Source organism: Sminthopsis crassicaudata, chromosome 1 (assembly GCF_048593235.1).
Source record: "Sminthopsis crassicaudata isolate SCR6 chromosome 1, ASM4859323v1, whole genome shotgun sequence".
NCBI lineage: Eukaryota > Metazoa > Chordata > Mammalia > Dasyuromorphia > Dasyuridae > Sminthopsis > Sminthopsis crassicaudata.
The window spans coordinates 668806304-668830817 of record NC_133617.1 but is presented as its reverse complement, the minus strand read 5'-3'; the positions used below and the strand labels follow the sequence as shown (position 1 = coordinate 668830817).

Sequence of the window (24514 nt, the reverse complement as noted above, 5' to 3'; positions counted from 1 at the left end):
GACCAAAGAAATTAAAAAAAAAAAATTTAGTATCTGAATCATCCAAAATTATCTTTATAATTTTAGTGTTGTATGTTCTATATTGTAATTGTGTGAAAATTATAGTATACCTGTGCTATAACATTGTGTTTTGTGTGGTAAGTCCATTAACCAGAATATTTAGCTCATAGGAATGTAAGTTTTTAGAGATAAAAAGAACCCCTAGATATCATATTTAATCCTGTCATTTTATAGCTGAATAATACTCCCTGAAGTTGTTAGTAATAGTTTACTCTATAGACTTGCTTTTCCTTTTGTCTGGATTGTACCTAATCCTTTTCCCCCTATTTTTGCATCTCTGCTCATGTAGCATAATACTACTATACTATAATAGTATACAATACTATACTATATAATACAATGTTACAAGAAAAACTTTTTTTAAAAAATCCAGAGAATTGTTCTAGATTTTTGAAACTATAACCTTAAGATATCTTTTCATTTAAAATACAAATAACTAAGAAAAAAGTGCCATCACTGAAAAAGTTTCTTTTGGAATAGTGAGACTTAAAAAGAAAGAAATTTTCATTTAAAATATCCTTTCTGAATTTCTGATGTATAAGCCTAGATGGCATTAGTGAGAGCCTTCTGCTCACTAAGTGCATTGCATCCATTGTAAGACTGAAAACATAAGATAGCATATGCTTAGTAATAAAAATATTAAAAGCACTAAGCACTAAGAAGATGAAATTGATCCCTAAAATATGGATACACAGCTTGTTTACTTTCTTAATTAGCATATTAGTCGTTTGCCAAAGTTTGTCATTTTGGAAGGGGAAATCAATTTAGGGTAAAATTTACTTTTCGACTTAAAAATGTGAACAGTTTCTGAGAGTTTTTTGTTTGTTTTTGGCAAGGGAAGTCTCCCAGAGTCACATAGTGTTTCAGGCTGAATTCGAACTCAAGTCCTCCTGACTTAAGGGCTGGTGATTTATTTATGGTGCCTCCTATATGCCCCAACAGTTTCTAATTTCATTAGCCTAGAACTCCTATAAATAGCTGTCCATTTGTATCTTAATAGATGAGTTTTGGCAGTTAGAAAGTGTCAAAAATAGGATTTAAACTCAGATCTTCCAGCCTCTCAACCCAACTCTCTTATCTACTATGTCATGGTGCCTCTACTCAGCTAAAGATAATGACTCATCTGATGAGAATTGTTTTGAGTGATAAGGCAACAAAATATTGATGCAATTTTTTTGTTTCCCTATTTGTTCTGCTTTGGTATTTCAACAGATTGTACTTTGAAAGAAAGAGATCCCTAAAATTTAAGGCCAGTGTAAAAGTTAATTAATTGCTTCCTGCATATAAAACACTGTCAAATACAAAGATTTCAAATAAAGGCAAAAACAGCTTTTGGTTTTAAGAATCTTACATTTAACATGTAAAGTAACATAGTATATACAGAATATCTCCAAGTAGATATAAAACAATCTGAGATAGTAAAGCCATTAACAGTTGTTTGAAAAGGAGGGAACACAAAAAGGCCTTCTATGGTAGGTGATATTTAAGCTGAATCTTAAACAAAGCTAGGGAAGCTTAGATGCAGAGAGGGAAGCTGGAGTGAAGGTGATTCTAATCAAGAGGAACAACCAATTTGAAGACAGAGTTGGGAGATAGAGTGCTGTGTGTGAATTAACAAGCAGTCAGGGTCAAGCTGGATCACAATGTGTGTATAGAAGAATAAAGTATAATAAGACTGGAAAAGAGGAAAGAGGTCAAGTTGTGAAAGACTTTAAATGCCAAACAGAGGTAATAGGGAGCCACTGAAATTTGAGTAGGGTAAAGATGTTTCTAATCTTAAATTTGCTGGCAGCCAACAATTGCAGGTAAATGTATAGTATTCATTTTAAGGATATGAGCATTCTTATCCGAGAGTAGTTAGCCTAAGAAACTTAATGTCATTTAAGAAAGACTAATAGATCAAAACTTTTAAAGTTATCATTGTACTTAAATATAGGTAATTTCAAATTTCATAGCTGAACTGTAAGCTAAGAATTATAATTACATTTCTCTTATTTACTTGGCAGGTAGATACTATATATCTTATTGACATCAAAACAGTATATCTTTTGAAGCTAATTACTGTGGAAGTTTTATGGCTACTGCTAGACAGATTAAATAGTCTGTCTTCCATTTAGCAAAGGAATTTAGAATGTATTCCCATTAGAATGTAAATTTCTTGCAGGCAAGAACTATTTCACTTTTTATCTTGGATTTCCCAGTTCCATATACCCTTAAATAATTAGCCCTTAAATACAAGTTTGTTTATTAATTGTCCAAAGAACTAGGAAAGATACTGAATATTATTCAAGAGATTATCAACTGAGTATCAGTTGGATTGTTTAGCCAAGGGTAAAGAAGGCTTAGGGAGAATATAGTTTTAAATATTTGAAAGTTTTTTCATGGTTTTTTTTTTTTTTTTTTAATTTTTTATTTTATTTCATAATTATAACATTTTTTGACAGTACATATGCATGGGTAATTTTTTACAACATTATCCCTTGCACTTACTTCTATTCAGATTTTTTCCCTTCCTCCCCCAACCCCCTCCCCCAGATGGCAAGCAGTCTTATATATGTTAAATATATTACAGTATAATTTAGATACAATATATGTGTGTAGAACCGAATTTTTTGTTGCACAGGAAGAATTGGATTCAGAAGGTAAAAATAACAGTTTACATTCATTTCCCAGTGTTCCTTTTCTGGATGTAGCTGGTTCTGTCCATCATTAATCAATTGGAATTGGATTAGTTCTTCTCTATGTTGAAGAAATCCACTTCCATCAGCATACATCCTCGTACAGTATCATTGTTGAAGTGTATAATGATCTTCTGGTTCTGCTCGTTTCACTCAGCATCAGTTGATGTAAGTCTCTCCAAGCCTCTCTGTATTTCTCCTGTTGGTCATTTCTTATAGAACAATAATATTCCATAACATTCATATACCATAGTTTACCCAACCATTCTCCAATTGATGGACATCCATTCATCTTCCAGCTTCTAGCCACTACGAAAAGGGCTGCCACAAACATTTTGGCACATACAGGACCCTTTCCCTTCTCTAGTAGTTCCTTGGGGTATAAGCCCAGTAGTAGTATGGCTGGGTCAAAGGGTATGCACATTTTGATAACTTTTTGGGCATAATTCCAGATTGCTCTCCAGAATGGTTGGATTCTTTCACAACTCCACCAACAATGCATCAGTGTCCCAGTTTTCCCACAGCCCCTCCAACATTCATCGTTATTTGTTCCTGTCATCTTAGCCAATCTGACAGGTGTGTAATGATACCTCAGAGTTGTCTTAATTTGCATTTCTCTGATCAATAGTGATTTGGAACACTCTTTCATATGAGTGGAAATAGTTTTAATTTCATCATCTGAAAATTGTCTGTTCATATCCTTTGACCATTTATCAATTGGAGAATGGCTTGATTTCTTATAAATTAAAGTCAATTCTCTGTATATTTTGGAGATGAGGCCTTTATCAGAACCTTTAACTGTAAAAATGTTTTCCCAATTTGTTACTTCCCTTCTAATCTTGTTTGCATTCGTTTTGTTTGTGCAGAAACTTTTTAATTTGGTGTAATCAAAATATTCTATTTTGTGATCAATAATGGTCTCTAGTTCTCCCTTGGACACAAACTCCTTCCTCCTCCACAAGTCTGAGAGGTAAACCATCCCATGTTCCTCCAATTTATTTATGATTTCGTTCTTAATGCCTAAATCTTGGACCCATTTTGATCTAATCTTAGTATGTGGTGTTAAATGTGGGTCCAGGCCTAGTTTCTGCCATACTAATTTCCAGTTTTCCCAGCAGTTTTTGTCAAATAATGAATTCTCATCCCAAAATTTGGGATCTTTGGGTTTGTCAAAGATTAGATTGCTATTTTTATTCACTATCTTGCCCTGTGAACCTAACCTATGCCACTGATCAACTAGTCTATTTCTTAGCCAATACCAAATGGTTTTGGTGACTGTTGCTTTATAATATAGCTTTAAATCAGGTACACTTAGACCACCTTCCTCTGACTTTTTTTTCATTAGTTCCCTTGCAATTCTCGACCTTTTATTCTTCCATATGAATTTTGTTGTTATTTTTTCTAGGTCATTAAAATAGTTTCTTGGGAGTCTGATTGGTATAGCACTAAATAAATAGATTAGTTTGGGGAGTATTGTCATCTTTATTATATTCGCTCAGCCTATCCAAGAACATTGAATGTCTTTCCAATTATTTAAATCTGACTTTATTTTTGTGGCAAGTGTTTTGTAATTTTGCTCATATAATTCCTGACTCTCCTTTGGTAGATATATTCCCAAATATTTGATACTATCGACTGTTATTTTGAATGGAATTTCTCTTTGTATCTCTTGCTGTTGGATTGTGTTGGTAATGTATAAAAATCCTGAGGATTTATGTGGATTTATTTTGTATCCTGCGACTTTGCTAAAATTCTGAATTATTTCTAATAGCTTTTTAGCAGAGTCTTTGGGGTTCTCTAAGTATACCATCATGTCATCTGCGAAAAGTGACAATTTGATTTCTTCATTTCCTACTCTAATTCTTTGGATCTCTTTCTCGGCTCTTATTGCCAAGGCTAGAGTTTCTAGTACTATATTGAATAGTAATGGTGATAGTGGGCAACCTTGTTTCACTCCTGATCTTACAGGGAAAGGTTCTAGTTTATCACCATTACATATGATGTTTACTGAAGGTTTTAAATATATGCTCCTTATTATTTTAAGGAATAGTCCATTTATTCCTATACTCTCAAGCGTTTTTAGTAGGAATGGATGTTGGATTTTATCAAATGCCTTTTCTGCATCTATTGAGATGATCATATGGTTTTTATTAATTTGATTATTAATATGGTCAATTATACTAATAGTTTTCCTAATATTAAACCAGCCCTGCATTCCTGGCATAAATCCCACTTGGTCATAGTGTATTATCCTGGGGATGATTTTCTGAAGTCTATTTGCTAATATCTTATTTAAGATTTTAGCATCAATATTCATTAAGGAAATTGGTCTATAGTTTTCTTTCTCAGTTTTCGATCTACCTGGTTTAGGTATCAGTACCATGTCTGTGTCATAGAAGGAATTTGGTAGGACTCCTTCAATCGCTATTTTTTCAAATAGTTTACATAGCATTGGAGTTAGTTGTTCTTTAAATGTTTGGTAGAATTCACCTGTAAATCCATCTGGTCCTGGGGACTTTTTCTTAGGAAGTTGGTTAATAGCTTGGTCTATTTCTTTTTCTGAGATGGGACTATTTAGACTACTTACTTCTTCCTCTGTTAATCTGGGCAAGCTATATTTTTGAAGGTATTCTTCCATTTCGTTTAAGTTATCGAATTTATCAGCATAAAGTTGAGCAAAGTAGCTCCTAACTATTGTTCTAATTTCCTCTTCATTAGTGGTGAGTTCACCCTTTTCATTTTCAAGACTATCAATTTGCTTTTTCTCTTTCCTTTTTTTAATCAGGTTTACTAAGGGTTTGTCTATTTTGTTGGTTTTTTCATAAAACCAACTCTTAGTTTTATTAATTAATTCAATAGTTTTTTTACTTTCAATTTTATTAATCTCAGCTTTTATTTTTTGAATTTCAAGTTTTGTGTTTGTCTGGGGGTTTTTAATTTGTTCCTTTTCTAGCAATTTTAGTTGTAAACCCAATTCATTGGCCCTCTCTTTCTCTATTTTATGCAGGTAGGCCTGTAGAGATATAAAACTTCCCCTAATTACTGCTTTGGCTGTATCCCACACATTTTGGTATGATGTCTCATTATTGTCATTTTCTTGGGTGAAGTTATTAATTATGTCTATGATTTGCTGTTTTACCCAATCATTCTTTAGTATAAGATTATTTAGTTTCCAATTATTTTTTGGTCTATTTTCCCCTGGCTTTTTATTAAATGTTATTTTGATTGCTTTATGGTCTGAAAAGGATGCATTTACTATTTCTGCCTTACTGCATTTGATTTTGAGGTTTTTATGCCCTAGTATATGATCAATTTTTGTATAGGTTCCATGAACTGCTGAGAAGAAAGTATATTCCTTTCTGTCTCCATTTAGCTTTCGCCAAAGATCTATCATATCAAACTTTTCTAGTGTTCTATTTACCTCTTTGACTTCTTTCTTATTTATTTTGTGGTTTGATTTATCTAATTCTGAGAGTGCAAAGTTGAGATCTCCCGCTATTATAGTTTTGCTATCTATTTCCTCTTGCAGCTCTCTTAATTTCTCTTTTAAGAATTTAGATGCTGCACCACTTGGTGCATACATGTTTAATATTGATACTGCTTCACTATTGATGCTTCCCTTTAGCAGGATATAATGCCCTTCCTTATCTCTTTTAATTAGATCAATTTTTGTTTTTGCTTGATCTGAGATGAGGATGGCTACTCCTGCTTTTTTGGTTTTGCCTGAAGCATAATAGATTCTGCTCCACCCTTTTACTTTTAGTTTGAATGTCTCATCCTGTTTCAGGTGTGTTTCCTGTAAACAACATATAGTAGGATTCTGACTTTTAATCCAGTCTGCTAACTGCTTCCTCTTTATGAGGCAGTTTGCCCCATTCACATTTATGGTTAGAAGGACTAATTCTATATTGCTTGCCATCCTATTAACCCCTGCTTATGCTTTTCCCCTTTCCTTCCCTTTTACCCTCCTATCCAGTATTAAACTGGTAAACACCACTTGCTTTTCACAGCCCTCCCTTTTTAGGATCCCTCCCCCACCTTAAAGATCCTCCCCTTATTTTACCCCTTTTCCTCGAAATTACTGTATTCCCTTCCCCTTAGCTTACTCCTTCCCTTTCACTTTTCAATGAAGTGGAAGAAGTTTCACCATAAATCGAATATGTCTATTGATACACGCTATGTTCATCTCCCTCCTTTCTTTCTCTCAGATATAATAGGTTACCTTTGCCTCTTCATGAGATGTAGTACCACCACTTTATACTTTTTTATGATATAATCTCCTTTCCACCTCTAGTTTCTAAGACAAATTGTACATATGTTCTTTACATATTTTTTTGACAGAAGTATAGTTCTCAAGATTTCTTTTTACCTTTTTTAGAAGTCTCTTGAGTTCTGTATTTGAAGATCAAACCTCTTATGTAGGTCTGGTTTTTTCATCAAAAATAGATGGAATTCATTTATTTCGTTAAATGTCCATCTTCTTCCCTGGAAAACGATGCTCATTCTTGCTGGGTAAGTTATTCTTGGCTGCATACCAAGTTCCTTAGCCTTTCGGAATATCATGTTCCAGGCCCTGCGTTCTTTTAATGTGGACGCTGCTAGATCCTGTGTTATCCTTATTGTGGATCCTCCATATCTGAATTGCTTTTTTCTAGCAGCTTCCAATATCTTTTCCTTTGTCTGATGGTTCTTGAACTTGGCCACTATATTTCTTGGCGTTTTGATTTTAGGGTCCCTTTCAGTAGGTGATCGATGAATTTTCTCAATGTCTATTTTACCCTCTGTTTCCAAAATGTCTGGGCAGTTCTCTTTGATAATTTCCTCGAAAATGGTGTCCAAGCTCTTTTTTTCCTCCCATTTTTCAGGGAGTCCGATTATTCTCAAATTGTCTCTCCTGGATCTGTTTTCCAGGTCTGTTGTCTTTCTGGTAAGGTACTTGACAGTCTTTTCAATTGTTTCATTTCTCTGGTTTTGCTTGACTCCCTCTTGGTTTCTCCTTGAGTCATTCATTTCTACTTGTTCCAGTCTAATTTTCAATGATGTATTTTCTTCACTCACTTTTTTTATATCTCTTTGTAATTGTCCAATTGAGTTTTTATCTTCTATGGAATTTTTTTCCATTTTATCCATTTTATTTTTTAGAGAGCTGATTTCTTTTTCCAGCTCACTAATCCTGTTTTCCTTGGAGAGTTTTTTCATGTTTAAGAAGAATTTTAACCTGAGGACAGATTTAAGTTTGAGGGAAAGAAAATTTCCAAATAGAACTGTCCAAAATTAGAATGGAATGCTTGTGGATTTCTCCTCCATAGTATTCTTCAAATATATTTTCAGTCATATATGGATTGACCTATATACCATGAGCTCTTTCCCAGCTCTCTTATTCTCTGATTCCATGTCCATCAATATAGAGGGGAGAGAGAGACAACACCATAAAATACTCATTCTTTTTTGGTTCAAAGAGAAAGAGAATAGAGAAATAGATTTCTCATTTGGCAATGAGGATATTATCATGAGCAGCATTTGACAGAGTGAAACCATTTTGCAAAGAGTTAAGAGAATGCATGAATAGAAAATGGACAAAGCAGAGATCATTCATTAGGCAAGTTTGGTTTTGAAAGAAAGAGGGTTTGCTAAAAAAAGATAGGTGGGTGAAGTGACAAATAAGCTTGGAGAAAGTGATTATATAGAGGAAGGAAGAAAAGAAATAGTACAAAGGAAGTATTTGCTTCATTTGGTTAGTGATACTGTATTTTGCTATCAGCTTTCTGTTATCATTGTGTATGTGTGTGTGTGCATGCATATGTTACTCAGGAAAGTCTTAGGATCCAAGCCAGTGGAAGAAAATAATGAAATTCTCTTGATGGTTGAACCTAATTTTAGCTGTCTTTGATTTCTTTTAAATAATAGCTTTTTATTTTCCCTGTTATATGCAAAGATAGTTTTCAGCATTTACTTTTATAAAACCTTGCTGTCCAAATTTCTCTACCTCCCTTTTCCTCTCTCTCCTCTCCAGCAATCCAATATAGGTTAAACATGCAGTTTTTCTAAATATATTTCCACATTTCTCAAGCTGTGCAAGAAAAATCAGATCAAAAGGGAGAAAAAGTTAACTATTAATTCTTAACAAACTTTGATAGTGGGTGTTTTTTTTTTCAAGTTTTTATAATTTATTTTTTCACCCTATCCTGGTTGTTTCCTTTAATATGTTTAGTAAACTCTTTCTTTTTTTTTTTTTTTTTTTTTTTTTAACCAGATATTTGCATGGGCAATTTTACAACGTTGGCAATTGCCAAAACTTTTTTTCCAATTTTTCTCCTCCTTCCCTCCCCCGCCCAGATGGCAGGTCGACCAATACATGTTAAATATGTTAGAGTATAAATTAAATACAATATTATACGTGACCAAACAGTTGTTTTGCTGAACAAAAAGAATTGGACTTTGAAATAGTGTACATTTAGCCTGTGAAGGAAATCCAAAATGCAGGTGGACAAAAATAGAGGGATTGGGAATTCTATGTAGTGGTTCATAGTCATCTCCCAGAGTTCTTTCACTGGGTGTAGCTGGTTCAGTTCATTACTGCTCTATTGGAACTGATTTGGTTCATCACATTGTTGGAGAGGGCCTCATCCATCAGAGTTGATCATCATACAGTATTATTGTTGAAGTATACAAGGGATCTCCTGGTCCTGCTCATTTCACTCAGCATCAGTTCATGTAAGTCTGTCCAGGCCTTTCTGAAATCATCCTGTTGATCCCTTCATCCCTGCCCATTTTCATTAGCTTTTGGAGCTCTCTGATTTAATATATATCATCATACACTGGGTTCATATCCAGTGGCCATTTTCTTCTGATAATTTTTTTTTTCAGATTTCTTTCAGCACATTTTCCATATATATTGTTTCCAAATATTATAATTTCTGATTCTTCAACATTACTTGTATTCTCTTTTTTGCACCCATATAGCTGCTACCATCCTAATTCAGACCTATATTACCTCTCCCCTAGATTGTCACTCATTACCTCCAATTTGATTTTCCTGCCTCATATCTCACCTCATTACACACATAGCTGCCAAAGTACTTTCCCTGAAATTCAGGTTTGATCCTTTTCATTCAGTTTCAGTAGTCCCTTTCATTTGCTCAATATTGCATGTAACATAAAAATTTCATTTTGAATATCAAGACCTTTCACAGTTAACAAACTTTTAATTCCATTTGTCTACATAATACATTCTAGCTTAGTGTATGCCTTCCCAATATTGCTTTTCTTTTCTCATATGTATTAGAATCAAGTAGTTAAGATGAGATTGAGTGCTAGAGAAATAGATAGTGATGGTGGCCTGATATGGAAGAGAACCATACTGTATTCCTTAAGCATTTGTGTCTAACCTTTTTTATTGTAGACTCTAATAGTAAAAAAAAAATTTTCACATACATATTCCCAATATATTATTCCCAGGTGCTTTTGTATTAGTAATATATATTATAAATGTATATTGTATAAAAGTATGTGTATATTATAAATTTTAAGCATAATAAGAAAATAAAAATAGATGGAAAATGAAAAGATATTTTATTCCAGAGTTAAAAGGGGTTAGGTTTATTGAATAGGAAAGCAGTATAATCACACCTATTCTTTTTTTTTTTTTCTTTTTAAAAATTTTACTTATTTATATTTTGGTTATGCATATATTCATTTTTTATTTAATTTTTATTTTATTTTATAATTATAACTTTTTTTTTGACAGTACATATGCATAGGTAATTTTTACAACATTATTATCCCTTGCACTTACTTCTGTTCAGATTTTTTCCCTTCCTCCCCCAACCCCCTCCCCCAGATGGCAGGCAGTCTTATACATGTTAAATATATTACAATATATTCTAGATACAATATATGTGTGTAGAACCGAATTTCTTGTTGCACAGGAAGAATTGGATTCAGAAGGTAAAAATAACAGTTCATACTCATTTCCCAGCGTTCCTTTTCTGGGTGTAGCTGCTTCTGTCCATCATTGATCAATTGGAACTGAATTAGATCTTCTCTATGTTGAAGATATCCACTTCCATCAGAATACATCTTCATACAGTATTGTTGTTGAAGTACATAATGATCTCCTAGTTCTGCTCATTTCACTCAGCATCAGTTGATGTAAGTCTCTCCAAGCCTCTCTGTATTCATCCTGTTGGTCATTTCTTACAGAACAATAGTATTCCATAACATTCATATACCATAATTTACCCAACCATTCTCCAATTGATGGACATCCATTCATCTTCCAGCTTCTAGCCACTATGAAAAGGGCTGCCACAAACATTTTGGCACATACAGGTCCCTTTCCCTTCTTTAGTATTTCCTTGGGATATAAGCCCAGTAGTAGTACTGCTGGGTCAAAGGGTATGCACAGTTTGATAACTTTTGGGGCATAATTCCAGATTGCTCTCCAGAATGGTTGGATTCTTTCACAACTCCACCAACAATGCATCAGTGTCCCAGTTTTCCCACATCCCCTCCAACATTCATCATTATTTGTTCCTGTCATTTTAGCCAATCTGACAGATCACACCTATTCTTTAAGAAAAGAATTTTGAAAAATGTGTGGTTAGATTGTATGTGAGAAACTTGAGGTAGGTAGACGAAGTAAGAAGCTACTGCAATAGTTTAGGTGATAGGTAATAATGTCATGAACTAAAGTGGTTTTGTGAATAGAAAGGGATAGATGTGAGAGTTATTGTGGAGGTAGAGATGGCAAGACTTGGCAACTGGATATATAGGTAGAAGGAAAGTGAGGACACTAGAAGACTAGTTGGACTCCATAGAAATATGCAAGTTCAGAAGAAAGGTTTTTTTGAAGAAAAATCATATAATCACAACTCATGGTACTCTTTGGCATTCTGGTAAAATTGTATAGACCCTTTCATAGAATGGAAGATTTCAAAGGAAATAAATTTTATTGAAATACAATTATAAAAACTTTTCATAAGTTCACAGACCCCATACTTTGTCATTGGAATATGATATAAGGGCGGAAATTATATAACAAGTTTAAAAACAAGGGGGGGAAAGGAAGCAATAAACAAAACTCTAAAGGGAAAGAGGTAACAAACAGGAAAAGAGGAGGAGAGGGGTAAAGGGAAGAAAACTAATGGAAACAGGGCTTCCTTAAAAAAGTTTAAAATAAAGTATGAAATACATTATATTATGTTTACAGCACAATAAAAGGCAGAAGAAAAACTTGGGAAAATTCTCATTAGAGACTGAAAGAGGAAAATATAAACCTAACTCATTATTTTAAATGTCAATGATTTAAAACAATCCAATAAAATGAAAAAAAGTTGACATTTTGAAAAAGAAAACACTTTAAAAAAAATGATGACATGCTAGGGGCACAGAGATATTTCAAACAGATGTAAAAAGGCAGAAATAATCAATATATCATTTATAGATCATAATGTAATTTTTAAAATTGGTTCAGGGACCACAAATAAAAAATACAGATCTAAACAATGAAATTTTAAATGACAAAATCATAATTACACTCAAAAATGACCACTATATAAAAGAAAATATGTAAAAAAAGAAAAAAGATAATGATGAAATTAAAATTTTGGGGATGCAACTATAGTAGTTGAAGTGGAGGGAAATCATATAAATGTAATATTATAAATATTAACAAAATAAAAAATTAGAAAACTTACAAATAAACCTTTAAAAACATAAAAGATGACATATTAAAAATTAGTGAAGAAATTAATTGGAAATTTTTAAAAAACCCCTAGAAAAGATAAGACTAAAATATGATTCTTTGGAAAGACAATAAATTGATAAAGCCTTAGCTAATCTAGATTTAAGAAGAAAGAGAGTAGAAAACATAAATGATCTTCTTCTTCCCCCCTCCCCCTGGAAAAAAAAGGATCTCAAGAAAAATAAAGTAAAAACCGTTTTCTTCAGTCTGTAATCATATATTATCACTTCTTTCTCTGGGGATGGATACCATTTTTCATCATAAGTCCTTTAGTGTTGTCTTGGATCATTGTTTTGCTGAAAATAGTTGAGTCATTCACAACCCATCATCTTACAATATTACTGATGCTTTGTACACAATACATTTCACTTTGCTTCAGCTCTTGTAAATCTTTACATGTTTTTCTTATTGTTCTTCTCAATACTTTTATTTTTATCATTATTTTAAATTAATTTTTATTTTTAATAATTTTATCATTTTAACAGTAGTATTCCTTTATAATCACATACCACAATTTGCTCAGACATTCCCAATTGATAGTTATTCTTTCAATTTTCAATTTTTTTGCCGTCAGAAAAGAGCTGCTATATTTTTATACATTTTCCTTTTTATTTTATTTTTAAATCTCTTTTGGGATACAGGCCTAGTAGTAGTATTGTTAGTATTGTTAGGTCAAAGGATATGCATAGTTTTATAGGCCTATGGGCACAGTTCCAAATTGTATTCAATCAGTTCACAACTCCAGCAACAATGCATTTATGAGAGAGCCATCTGCATCCAGAGAGAGGACTATGGGAACTGTGTGTGGATCACATATATTTTCATCTTTTTTTGTTGTTATTTGCTTGCTTTTTCTTTTTTTTCTCATTTTTTTTTCCGTTTTGATCTGATTTTTCTTGTGCAGCATGATAATTGTGGAAATATGAATAGAAGAACTGCACATGTTTAATATATATTGGATTACTTGCTGTCTTAGGAGGGAGAAGAGAGAAAAAATTTGGGACACAAAAAAATTAAAAAAGAAAATAATAACAAATCCAATGCATTAATGTCTAATTTTCCCCATATCCCTTCCAACATTTGTCATTTTCTTTTTCTTCCTATTAGCCAATCTAATAGATATGAGGTGTGTAGTATCTCAAAATTGTTTTAATTTACATTTCTCCAATCAATAGTGAGTTCTGCTTTGCTTTGAGTACTTCATCTGAAAATTATTCATGTCTTTTGTTTATCAGTTGGGGAATGGTTCTTATTTTTATAAATTTGACTCAGTTCTCTGTTTTGAAATGAGGCCTTTATCAGAGAAATTTGCTTCAAAGTTTTTTGCACATTTATTATTGCTGACTATTTCCTTTCATTCTATTCCCCACCTCCATTTATTCTATCCTTTCTCTTCTTTCTCCTTTTAGTATTTTGCTTCTGACTACCCCTTCCTCCAACCTGCTCTCCCTCTTATCATCCCAACCACTCTCCTATAATTAGATTTCTATGCCCTGTAAATTAGATTTCTGTAAATGTTAGTGACAGCAATAAGATGAGAAAGAAATGAAAGGAGTATATAAGTAAAGAGGAGATTAAAAACCATCTCTGTTTCCTGGTAATATGATGGAGTACTTGAAAAATGCCAGGGAATCAGCACATTGATGCAATTTTAATAGCTTCAGCAAGGTTTCAGGTTACAAAGTAAAGTTTTCTTTTAAAAGTAAAGTATTTCTGTAGAATAGTAACAAAACATAAAAAGCAATATAGTAGAATGGGAAATTCTATTCCACATAACTACTAAATGCATAAAACATTTGGTAATGAGCCTCTCAAAGCACACAACACCTGTGTATATCCAATTACAAAGTGTTCCTTAAAGAATCAATGAATGAATAATTAAATAGCTGGGGGAGTATTTCATTGCTCCTGGTTGAATCATGCTGCTATAATAAAATTCATAATTCTATCAAAATTACCCATTTAATTCCATGCCAATGAGATTGCAAGGGGATACTTTATAGAACTTAATCAAGTAATAACAAAATTCATTTGGAAAAACAAAAGATCTAGAACATTTAGGGAAATGATAAGAAAGAAAAAAAAACAACCATAAATGAAGGCAGAATAATACTTTCTTCTGTAAAGCAACAGTCATCAAAACCATGTGGTATTGACTAAAGACTGGAGAGACAAGACCAGATTAGAATAATAATAATAGACTAGGAGTGAAATTCAGAGACAGTAGAACTCAATAATCCCTTGTTTGAGAAAAGAGAAAACACAAATTACCCAGAGAAAAACTTCCTATTTAATTTTTAAAAAACTGCTGAGAAAACTGGAAAGCAGTCTGGCAGAAGGTAGGCTTTAGAGACCAACGTCTTGCACTGTATTTCGCAATGCATTCTAATGTGAAAATATTTTATTTTATTTTTTCAATTATATGTAAAACCTGTTTTTAACATTTGAGTTTTAAAATTTTGAGTTCCAAATTCTTTCCTTTCCCTCCCTCCTCCTTGAGAAGGCAAGCATAATCATTCAAAACATATGTCCATCATAATACATTCTAAATGGATAGGTGACCTTAGTGATCATATTATAAAATATATATATGGATTTATACATATGGGATATCTGTGTGTGTGAAAAATAACAAGAAATAAATTACCAAACTGAAACCAGGGCTTTTTAGAAATTCTCTGGCTTTTTTGTTATGGGCCAGGTCTACATTAGTTCATATTAAATGGATTGTTTGGGAAGAGTCAGGTTAAGCTTAAAAGTTGACATAATGGTCCCTGATATACATTTAGTTGGGCCAGAAATTCTTTGTAGCAAGGTCATTGAAATAATTAAATCCTTTTTGAGTAGGAGGTCTTGTCCAGCAAAGGAATGGTTTGGGGACCTTGGCTGTAGATGGAGTGTAGCAAGACAAGGCAAATTAGAAGATTGTGATAGGAAAAAAAGTATCTAGTTATGTCTCAGAGTTGGAGCATTGCTTTATCTGTCAGTGTCAAAAGTATGACTTTAGTGAGGAAAGAATAAGAAAGTCAACAAGGATCATAAAACTGAAATTTTTTCTCTTCAGCAATGTTTGACATCATATACTATGTATATGATAACATATATATGTTTTCCCTGGAATTTTTCCTCCTTTCTTATTATTTTATATTGATAGTACATTTTGCCAAACACCCAGCATTAAATTTAGATAATTAGGACAAACTGACCTTTTAATTTTTCTGTCTTGTTCTGCTACATAGATAATTTCTTGATTAAGGAAAATCAGTTGTACTGTGATATAAAAATTAGTTTCAGAACTTAGCACATTTCGCAATGACATAAGATGTTATGCTTCTAATTAGAGCTTATTCTATTTGAAGAGCATATTTCTAAAACCATTACCTTAGAATTTTTAAATTTTTGTTTTTCTGAAAGTACCTACTCTTGACATAAAGATGATGAACTTATCTTGCTACATTGTTTAAACATTTCACTTTGATGCTGCTCTGAGTGGTCTAGATTCCTGATGGTCTAGAGGTTAGTGGCTATTAAGAGAATTAAAAATCCCCTTTAAATCGACCACAGGTTTTAGGAATGAAAGAATTCACTCATTTCTGAAATATTAGTTGCAAATGAAAGTTTATTGTTAGAAAGAAATCAGTTTTCCAAGAGACTGACAGATTTATGGATAGAGTGGCAGATTTATGGAAAATGGAGTTTTGCACTGAGAGAATGAAGTTCTCAGTGGCCAGAAGATCCTGGCAGTAAAGGAAGCTACCAAAGTCCATCTGCAAAGACTTTAGTTGATGGAAGCTTATTATTGTGTGTGTTTTAGTGGGGGTTGGAACAGCCGGAGCAGATCAGAACCAGTGGAAGCTGGGGCAGCTCAAGGAAGTCAGAGTTGAGGCTGGGACAGCCCGGATCTCCTATTGGAATTCAAAGGGATGCTTTTTAACCAGGATTTGTAATTGAATCAAAGGCTCTGGCATCCCGGAAAGATAACTTATCTAGGGAGGATATGCCTCAGACAGGAGGGGCTGAGAATCTGAAAAGGGATCACAGATCAATAGGAAATAAAGTTTCTTAAAGGGACCACTATCTGCTTCAACTTGAGAGCTTTCCTGAGAATGCATCAAACATCCACTATTTCAGACATTTGGAAAGAAAGAAAAAGATTTTTTTTTCAACTGTTACACTCAGCAAGTGTTTATAGCCATGTGACCATAGGAATAGAAAAAATAAGATCACCTGAAGGACAAATTTAGGAGAAAAGAATCCATAATGAAAAGTTAAATAACAGAAGATATGTTACAAGGGAATATTTAAGTGTCAAACTCATGCCACAAATCTTGAGGGATTTTCCTGAGCTAGAGTATTCAAGGAAGGATTCATAGAGGGGATGACAGATGGACAACTCTTTGAAAAATGGATAAAAGGAAAGGAGCAGGGAAATAATATGAACAAAAGCAGCTACTGTTTCTTCCTCTTTATTATTGTAAACAATGTGAATATGTTTGGGAAATAGTGAGAATATTGATCTGACTAGGACAGTTCCTCTGCAGGGCATAGTTCTCTAGTAAAGTATGACCATTATGTAATTGCACTGATTTGGTAACAAGTATAAATGGATTTTGTAAAAGGAATTTTTGCCCAGGTTGAAATAGATGGAAACAGTAAGGTTCCTTATAGAGGACAGGGAAAAGCACTACAAATACAGGGGGCATAATATGTGTTTAAAATTATCAAGATGAGACATTTTAAAATTTAAAAACATGCCTGTTTTTTTCCTAATGCAAACTTAGAAATCTATTTTAGATCAGGGTAAAAAAAAAAAAAAAAACCTTCTTATCCCCTTTAAAGAAAATTTGTGAAAGTATTCTGAACCACACTCTCTTCCCTCTTTTCTATTTATTTCCCTATTAAAAGATGCTATTAGGACATTATTTTAGTTTTTGGTCCACCTGTTTAAAAATCTAATTTTTCTTTCTTTAACTATTCATACACTCTTTTTCCTTTTTTAAAGGCCTACCTACTGTTTTTGAGGTACAAAGTTTAGGGGAAACTGTTCTCTTTGAGGATAAAATTAGGGCATTATCTTCTTTCCCTGACTGACTTAAAGTAACAATCAAATTAAGAGAAGAAAGAAGTTTGATTATTTAATACAAGTTTCTCCAATTCACCTTGTTAGAAAGGAAAATCCTTAAAGGGAAGAGTCAGAATGAAGAAGGGACCTGAAACTCTGAAAATCCTTGAAGGAGAAAATCTCCTTCAATTCTGTCTCAATAAAAGACCCTGTCCCAAGTTCTTTTTCCCTTAAATGAATTTAAGTTTTAACTGCTTGAGGTGGGGAATGAAGTGGGTTGTGGTCCCTTTAAGAAACTGTATTTCCTATTGATTTGTGATTCCTTTCAGATTCCTAGCCCCTCCTGGCTGAGACATATCAGTCCCAGCTTCCTGGTAGAAGCCAGGGCCTTTGATTCACAAAATCCTGGTCAAAAGCATCCCTTTGAATTCCAATAGGAGATCCAGGAGATCTACTGGATCTGAGCCTGTTTGGGCTCTCCCAGCCCCCACTGGTTCTGATCTGCTCTGGTTTCCCAACCCCCACCAAGACAAGCAATATAATGAGCTTCCATCAGCTAAGGTCTTTGCATATGGACCTTGGCAGTTCCCTTTACTGCCAGGACTTTCTGCCCACTGAGAACTGCATTCTCAGTGCAAAACTCCTTTTTCCATAGATCTGCTCGCTGGAATAATATTCTTTTCCAATGCTATCCTCTCTTTATCCTCACCTGTTTCCTTAACCAGACTTTATGCTTCTAATCCCATAATAAACCTCTTTTATCAATCTAGGTTTTTGGGTCTGTAAATTCCTTTACAGAGAACCTCTGTACTACCAGAAGGGAGTCCCCAAAACTCCCTACCCTTGTGCCAAATCCCAAGGGGGTGCAAGGGAGGCAAACCTCTCCATTTGGCTCTCTGAACCTTGAACCTGCCACTAGACCTTATCATTTAACTCCCTGACCACCAGAAACCCTAATTTCATTTTGTTTCCAAAATCTAAACTTCATCAAAAAAAGGGATTGAATGAAGCTTTAGGAAAATGATTTGCCAGGGGTGCACCAACATTTTAAATGAACTTTAATGAAATAAACTGTTAACTGAACTGTACTTAAATTTTGACCTCTTGCCCATTCTTGACAGAAATTTTCTATGTTTAGGAATGTTATAACTTCAAAATGGCCTATATTATAGAAATTTTGAAGGACATGAGGGGGATTCAGCCAATTTGGATTTTTCTCTAAGCAGAACTACTTTAGAATTGTTTCTGGCAGGCATAAAATGCAGAGTACAGAATTTTTGTCATGGCTTATATGATTTTATTGAATTGATATTTCCTATAAGATCTAGAAATTAATCTGAGGGGTGTTGATGAAATTTCAGATAGTTTTATTAATGTTGCAAATAAGTTTGTCACTTTTTTAGTGAGGATTTGACTTAAAACATGTAAAGTAGAAATAATGATATGAATGAGAACAAAACATTAATGCTGAATACCTGGAAATAAATTATTATTAAAATATATTAAATAAAATTAAATGTTATTAAAATATAAAATAAGGGGAAAATTTAATTATATAGTTTTTAAAAATTTATATAGCAAAAAAGAATGCTTTGCCCAGAAAAAAAAGAAAAAGTAACTTTTGAGAAGAAAGTATTTGATAAATATTTAAGACAAAATCCTGTCATTTAGAATATGCAAACAGAAGGTTTTAATGGATAGTATTATTGGGCCTATTATTATTAATATTTTAAATAGTAATATTGGGCCTAGTACTACTAATGGATAGTAGAGAAAATTCCTCTCTCCTGAGCTTATAAAGATGGGAAATGAGATCTAAATGTGTGGAATATTGAATCTCCTGTTATACACAATTAATGTTTGATCTTCCTTAACTTAATTTTTTTTTTTTTAAATTTGTTTTCAGGGAGGCATAGATTAAAAAGGGAGAAGAGCTATATAAGGAAAATAAAGGTGATATAAAAACAAGAGATTAATAAAAATGTGACTAAAATTATTAGTTGAAAAGTTATACTTAAATACTTAAAATTCTCTGTATGGCATTCAAACACTTATGTTATCATCCATATAAAATGAGAAAAGAAATATTCTAAAATGTAGTTTTATGACTTTACATCAGAATTTAAATATTTAGTACTGATTGTTTTTTCTTTCTTTTGCAGCACCAGTTATTAACAGATACTGTAGAAGAGTATCAGGTATGTATATACCTCTTCCCCACATCTTCAATGTAGTCCCCAAGTTTTCTTTTAAATGTATACTTGCAGTTATTATTCATATTATTTCCTTTAATAATTTGTTAAACGGTTTGCTGGCTTTTTCACATGGCATTGTTACAGACAATATAAATGAATATATTTTTGCATTTTAGTTTTTAATTTTCACAATCTGGAAATAGCCTAGCTTTGCTATTTATTTCATCAGGCTTTGTCATTTTTGTTGTTGTTGTTGTTTGTTTGTTTGTTTGTTTGTTTGTTTGTTTGTTTGTTTTGAGGCAATTGGGATTAAGTGATTTGCCCAGGATCATACAACTAGGAAGTGTTAAATGTCTGAGTTTAAATTTAAACTCAAGTCCTCCTGACTTTAGGGCTGGGGCTTTATCCACTGTGCCACCTAGCTGCCCCCCACCAGGCTTTGTTTTCAAGAAAGCTAATTTTTATTTGTGTTGGAAATGTGCAGTCAAAGAAATTTACTAGCTTTCTTTTTAAATGCCGTATAATGTTTGTTTTTCAGGTTGCTATTGTTTTCTCTAAAAATACAAAGTTTGGTTTCCTTTAGATGAACTAATGACTAAATTCCAGCTAATAAGAAGATTATATGGGCAAAATATTAAACTTAGTTGGGAAGGCAGTATTGTTTTCAGAAGAACAAACAAGAAGATTTCCTTTATGAGGTTTAGCTGTTGATGATTTCAGGTCTTTGAGGAGCAATTATGATCGGGACAGCACTGAATTTGGAGTTAGGATATCTGGACTCAGCTATTTATTAGCTGTCTCTCTTCAGACTAGTCATTTATTTTCTCAGACTCAGTTTCCTTATCTGTAAATGGAACAGTAATATTTAACTCAGGATTTTTGTGAAAAAAGCATTTAAGAAATCTTAAAATATCATAAAAATCTGAATGGCTATTTAGTGACATGTGATACCAATGTATTCTTCCAGCTTTGAATATTTATAGAGCAGTTGAAGCTGCTGTTATGATAATCTAATGTTAACATATGCTCCCATTTTGACCTTAGTTGTATTTGCATATGCTTTCACAGTTTGTAAAGCACTTTCACATACATTGTTTCATTCACCAACATTGTAAAGATAAGTGTTATAATTGGTATTATTCACATTTTCAAGATAAGTTAGTTTAAGTGTGCTTGATTGGTATTGCTGGTGAATAATGGAAATAGGACTAGAATCCCTAAGTTCAGTGTTCTTTCTAGTACTAGTCAATTAACTGTATATTATGTGCTAGAGATACAAAGACAGAAATTAATTAAATCCTGCCTTTGAGAAGCTTACAATCTCCCTGGGAAACAACTTAGACTTGTGTAGGTACAGACAAAATGGATGAATAAAATACAAGATAAATATGGGGAAGGGAAGGGATTAGCAGCTGTAAGGGGATCAGGAAAGGCTTTAGGAGACTATCAGCTGAGGCTTGAGAAGGAAAGTAAGAATTCAAAGAGAGAGGAAATACATTTCTAGTTTGGAGAGACAGCCAGTGCAAAGGTATAGAGAAAGAAGAGGAGAGAGTGGATGGCATGTTATGTGCGGAACAATAAGACCAATTTGACCAGAAAGAACCAGGAGTAATGGGTAATACATACAAAGCCGAAGAAGTATGTGATAAGGCTGGGAAAGGTAAATTAAAGCCTGATTAAAAGTGCTTTGAATGGTTAATAGAGAAGGAATTGATAGAAAGCCTGTAGAATAAATGGAGAGGGGTAACCTTGTCAGGCTTGCATTTTAGAAAAATTGTTTTGGCAAATATATGAAAGACATATTAGAATAGAGAGAGATTTGAGATATTCAACAAATTATGCTCTTGTAATAGTACAGGTAAGAAATGATGAGTACCTGAACTGGGTGTCTCACTGGAGCAGGGGGGCTATGGTTGTGTAGCTAGAGAAAAAGGAATAGCTTTGGGGAGGTTTAAAACAAGATATATTAGCTCGCTGGATTTTTGGGGTGAATGAGAATGTCAGGGATGATATTTAAATTATTAAACCTGGCTAACTAAATGGATAGTGATGTCTTCAACAGAATTAGGGAAATTGTATAAAGAGTTGGTTAGGGTAAAACCAAATGAGTTGTTTTGGTTGTGTTGAGTTTGAGATGCCTAGATTATAATGATGTGTGGTTTTGGCACTCAAAGGACAGACTTGTTCTGGATACATAGATATTAGATTCATTAGCATAGAAATGATAATTAAATGTACAGGTGCTTATAAATAAGAGAGAAAGCAGAGAGTCTTAGGAATACATTCATAATTGAGGGCATGACAAAAGAGCATGAGATGTGGTCATACAGGAAGGAGAAAAACCAAGAGCAAACAGCATCATGTAAACCCAGTGAAGAAAGAATTTAAGAGGAGATCTTGTTTAGCAGTGGCAAATGCTGCCAAGAAGTTGAGAAGAATGAAGACTTAAAGTCATTATTAGATTTTGTAAATAAGAGGTCAGTGGTACTTGGAGAAAGCAGCTTCAATTGAGCTTATGAATTGAGTTATGAAGCCAGACTGCAGAAGATTCAAATGGAGAATGGTGTTTATAGACAATTGCCTAAGAAAAATAGGAAAGGACCTGCAACCATAGGTCAATGAATTTGACATATAGATTCAGACATGTAAATGGACAACATAAAAGAATGATTAGGCAGAGAGAAAGACACAAAGATAACATATACTTGAGGAAAATCTGAGAAGGGAGAAAATACGAAGAAATTTTTTTTTTTTATCTACTTTGTGTCAGTAATTGTGCTTTGTGCTATATAAACAGGTTAAGAACCTCTATATGTCTACATGTCATTGATGTGTATACGCCTATCTAAAGAAAGACATTCACTGCTCCCCCATTACTTTGTTTTATAATCTATTACTAGAACTATGTCAGTTTCCTCTTCTCCCTTCTGTTACTGTCACCACTGAATTGCAGGCCCTCATTCATCATCTTGGAGTTAGGATATCTGGACTTGTTCATGCAACTGCCTATCTCAGATTTCTCCCTTCTCTAATACATTCTCCATTCAGTCACCAAAGTAATTTTCCTAAAGCACAAGTCAGACCACTTTAGCTCTTACTAATTTTTTTTAAAACTAAATTTATTTTTGGTTACATTTTAAGTTCCAAAGTGTCTCGCTTCTTCCCTTTCCACCCCACAATAGACAAGGTCACATTTGACACAGATTTATAAATATATGGATACTTCTATTTATCAGTTCTTTCTCCAGAAGTTGATAACATCTCCTTTCATAGGTCTTTTATAGTTGATTTAAGCATTTATTGTACTCAAAATAACTTAGTAGTTCAATTATTCTTTGAATAATCTCTCTCTTTCTTCTCCTCCTTCCCCTTTTCCCCCAATTTGGGTTAAGAGCTACCCACCTAGAAAGTTTAAATTTCTGAGACTACATTTGAACTCAGATTTTCCTGACTCCAGGACCAGTGCTCTATCCACTATGCCATCTAGCTAACCCTGCCATAAATATTTTAGAACACATTAGCTTTTTCGTTTTATCCTGAGCATCATGGAAAACAGACCTAAGAATGATATTGCTGGGTCAAAGGGTATACATAGTTTTATAGCTCTTTGGCCATAATTCTAAATTGTTCTCCCAAATGGTTAGATCAGTTCAAAATTCCAACAGTGTTTTCATGCTCCAATTTTTCCACATCAAATCCAACATTTGGCATTTCTCCCTTCTATCATTTTAGCCAATCTGGTAAGTATGAGATGACATCTCTTAAGTTGTTTAATTTGCATTTCTCTACTCAATAATGATTTAGAGCATTTTCTCATATCACTGTATATAATTTTGATGTCTTAACACCTGACATCCCACCACTTAGCTTCTGCTATTATTTGAATAAAAAGTTCCTTCTCATGACTTTACACATTTTCTTTAACTAATGCCCATGATGTTCTGTCTCCTAATCTTTGCTTCTTGTCTTCTTTGTCATTCTTCAAGTCCCAACTAAAATCCCAGTTTCTGTAGGACACTTTTTCTAGTTGTTCAATCATTTTTTTTCAGTCATGTCTAATTCTTCATGATTCCATTTGGGTTTTTCTTGGCAAAGCTACTGGAATGGTTTTCCATTTTCTTCTCCAGCTCATTTTATAGACAAGGAAACTGAGGCAAACAGGGTAAAGTTACTTGCCCAGGATTATACAGATAATAATTGTATAAAACCAGGTTTGAACTTAGAAAGATGAGTCTTCCTCACTTCATACTCATTATTCCATATCTTTCACCACCCACCTGCTCATGCTTTTTCCAACCCTTCTTGATTGTAATGCCTTTCCTCTTTTATTTCCTTTTTTTTTTTTTTTTTGCTTGGAATTTTTTTTTAATATTTTAATAGTTTTTATTTACCAGATATATGCATGGGTAATTTTACAACATCGACAATTGTCAAACCTTTTGTTCTAATTTTTCCCCTCCTTCCCCTCCCCCCCAGATGGCAGGTTGACAGTACATATTATTTCTTTTTAATAGTATATATAGCTTTCACATACAACACATAGCATAGTGAATGATACATAATAAGTGTTTAATAAATATTCATTGACCGATTGTTCTCTCCTTCCTCAGATATTTCTTAAATATTTTGTATTCTTTGTGTCATCCTTTGCCCAATTGAACCTTATTGTCTGTGTAATTGTAACCTCTCTATTCCTTTCCATTAGTAGAATATAATCTCCTAAAGGACTAGGACTGCCACTGTTTATCTCTCTTTCTTTAACATCTACCAAAAT

General features: G+C 33.3%; 1 protein-coding gene across 3 annotated transcripts in view; it reads left to right on the top strand.

Moving 5' to 3' along the window:
• The window catches only part of PRKAR2A (protein kinase cAMP-dependent type II regulatory subunit alpha), a 133553-nt gene that overhangs the window by 46567 nt on the left and 62472 nt on the right, over positions 1–24514 (top strand). For all 3 annotated transcript variants that reach the window (XM_074283222.1, XM_074283221.1, XM_074283220.1), the window contains one exon: positions 19708–19743. In XM_074283222.1, the coding sequence (XP_074139323.1) occupies positions 19708–19743 (36 nt within the window). The remainder of the gene's footprint in view (positions 1–19707; positions 19744–24514) is intronic.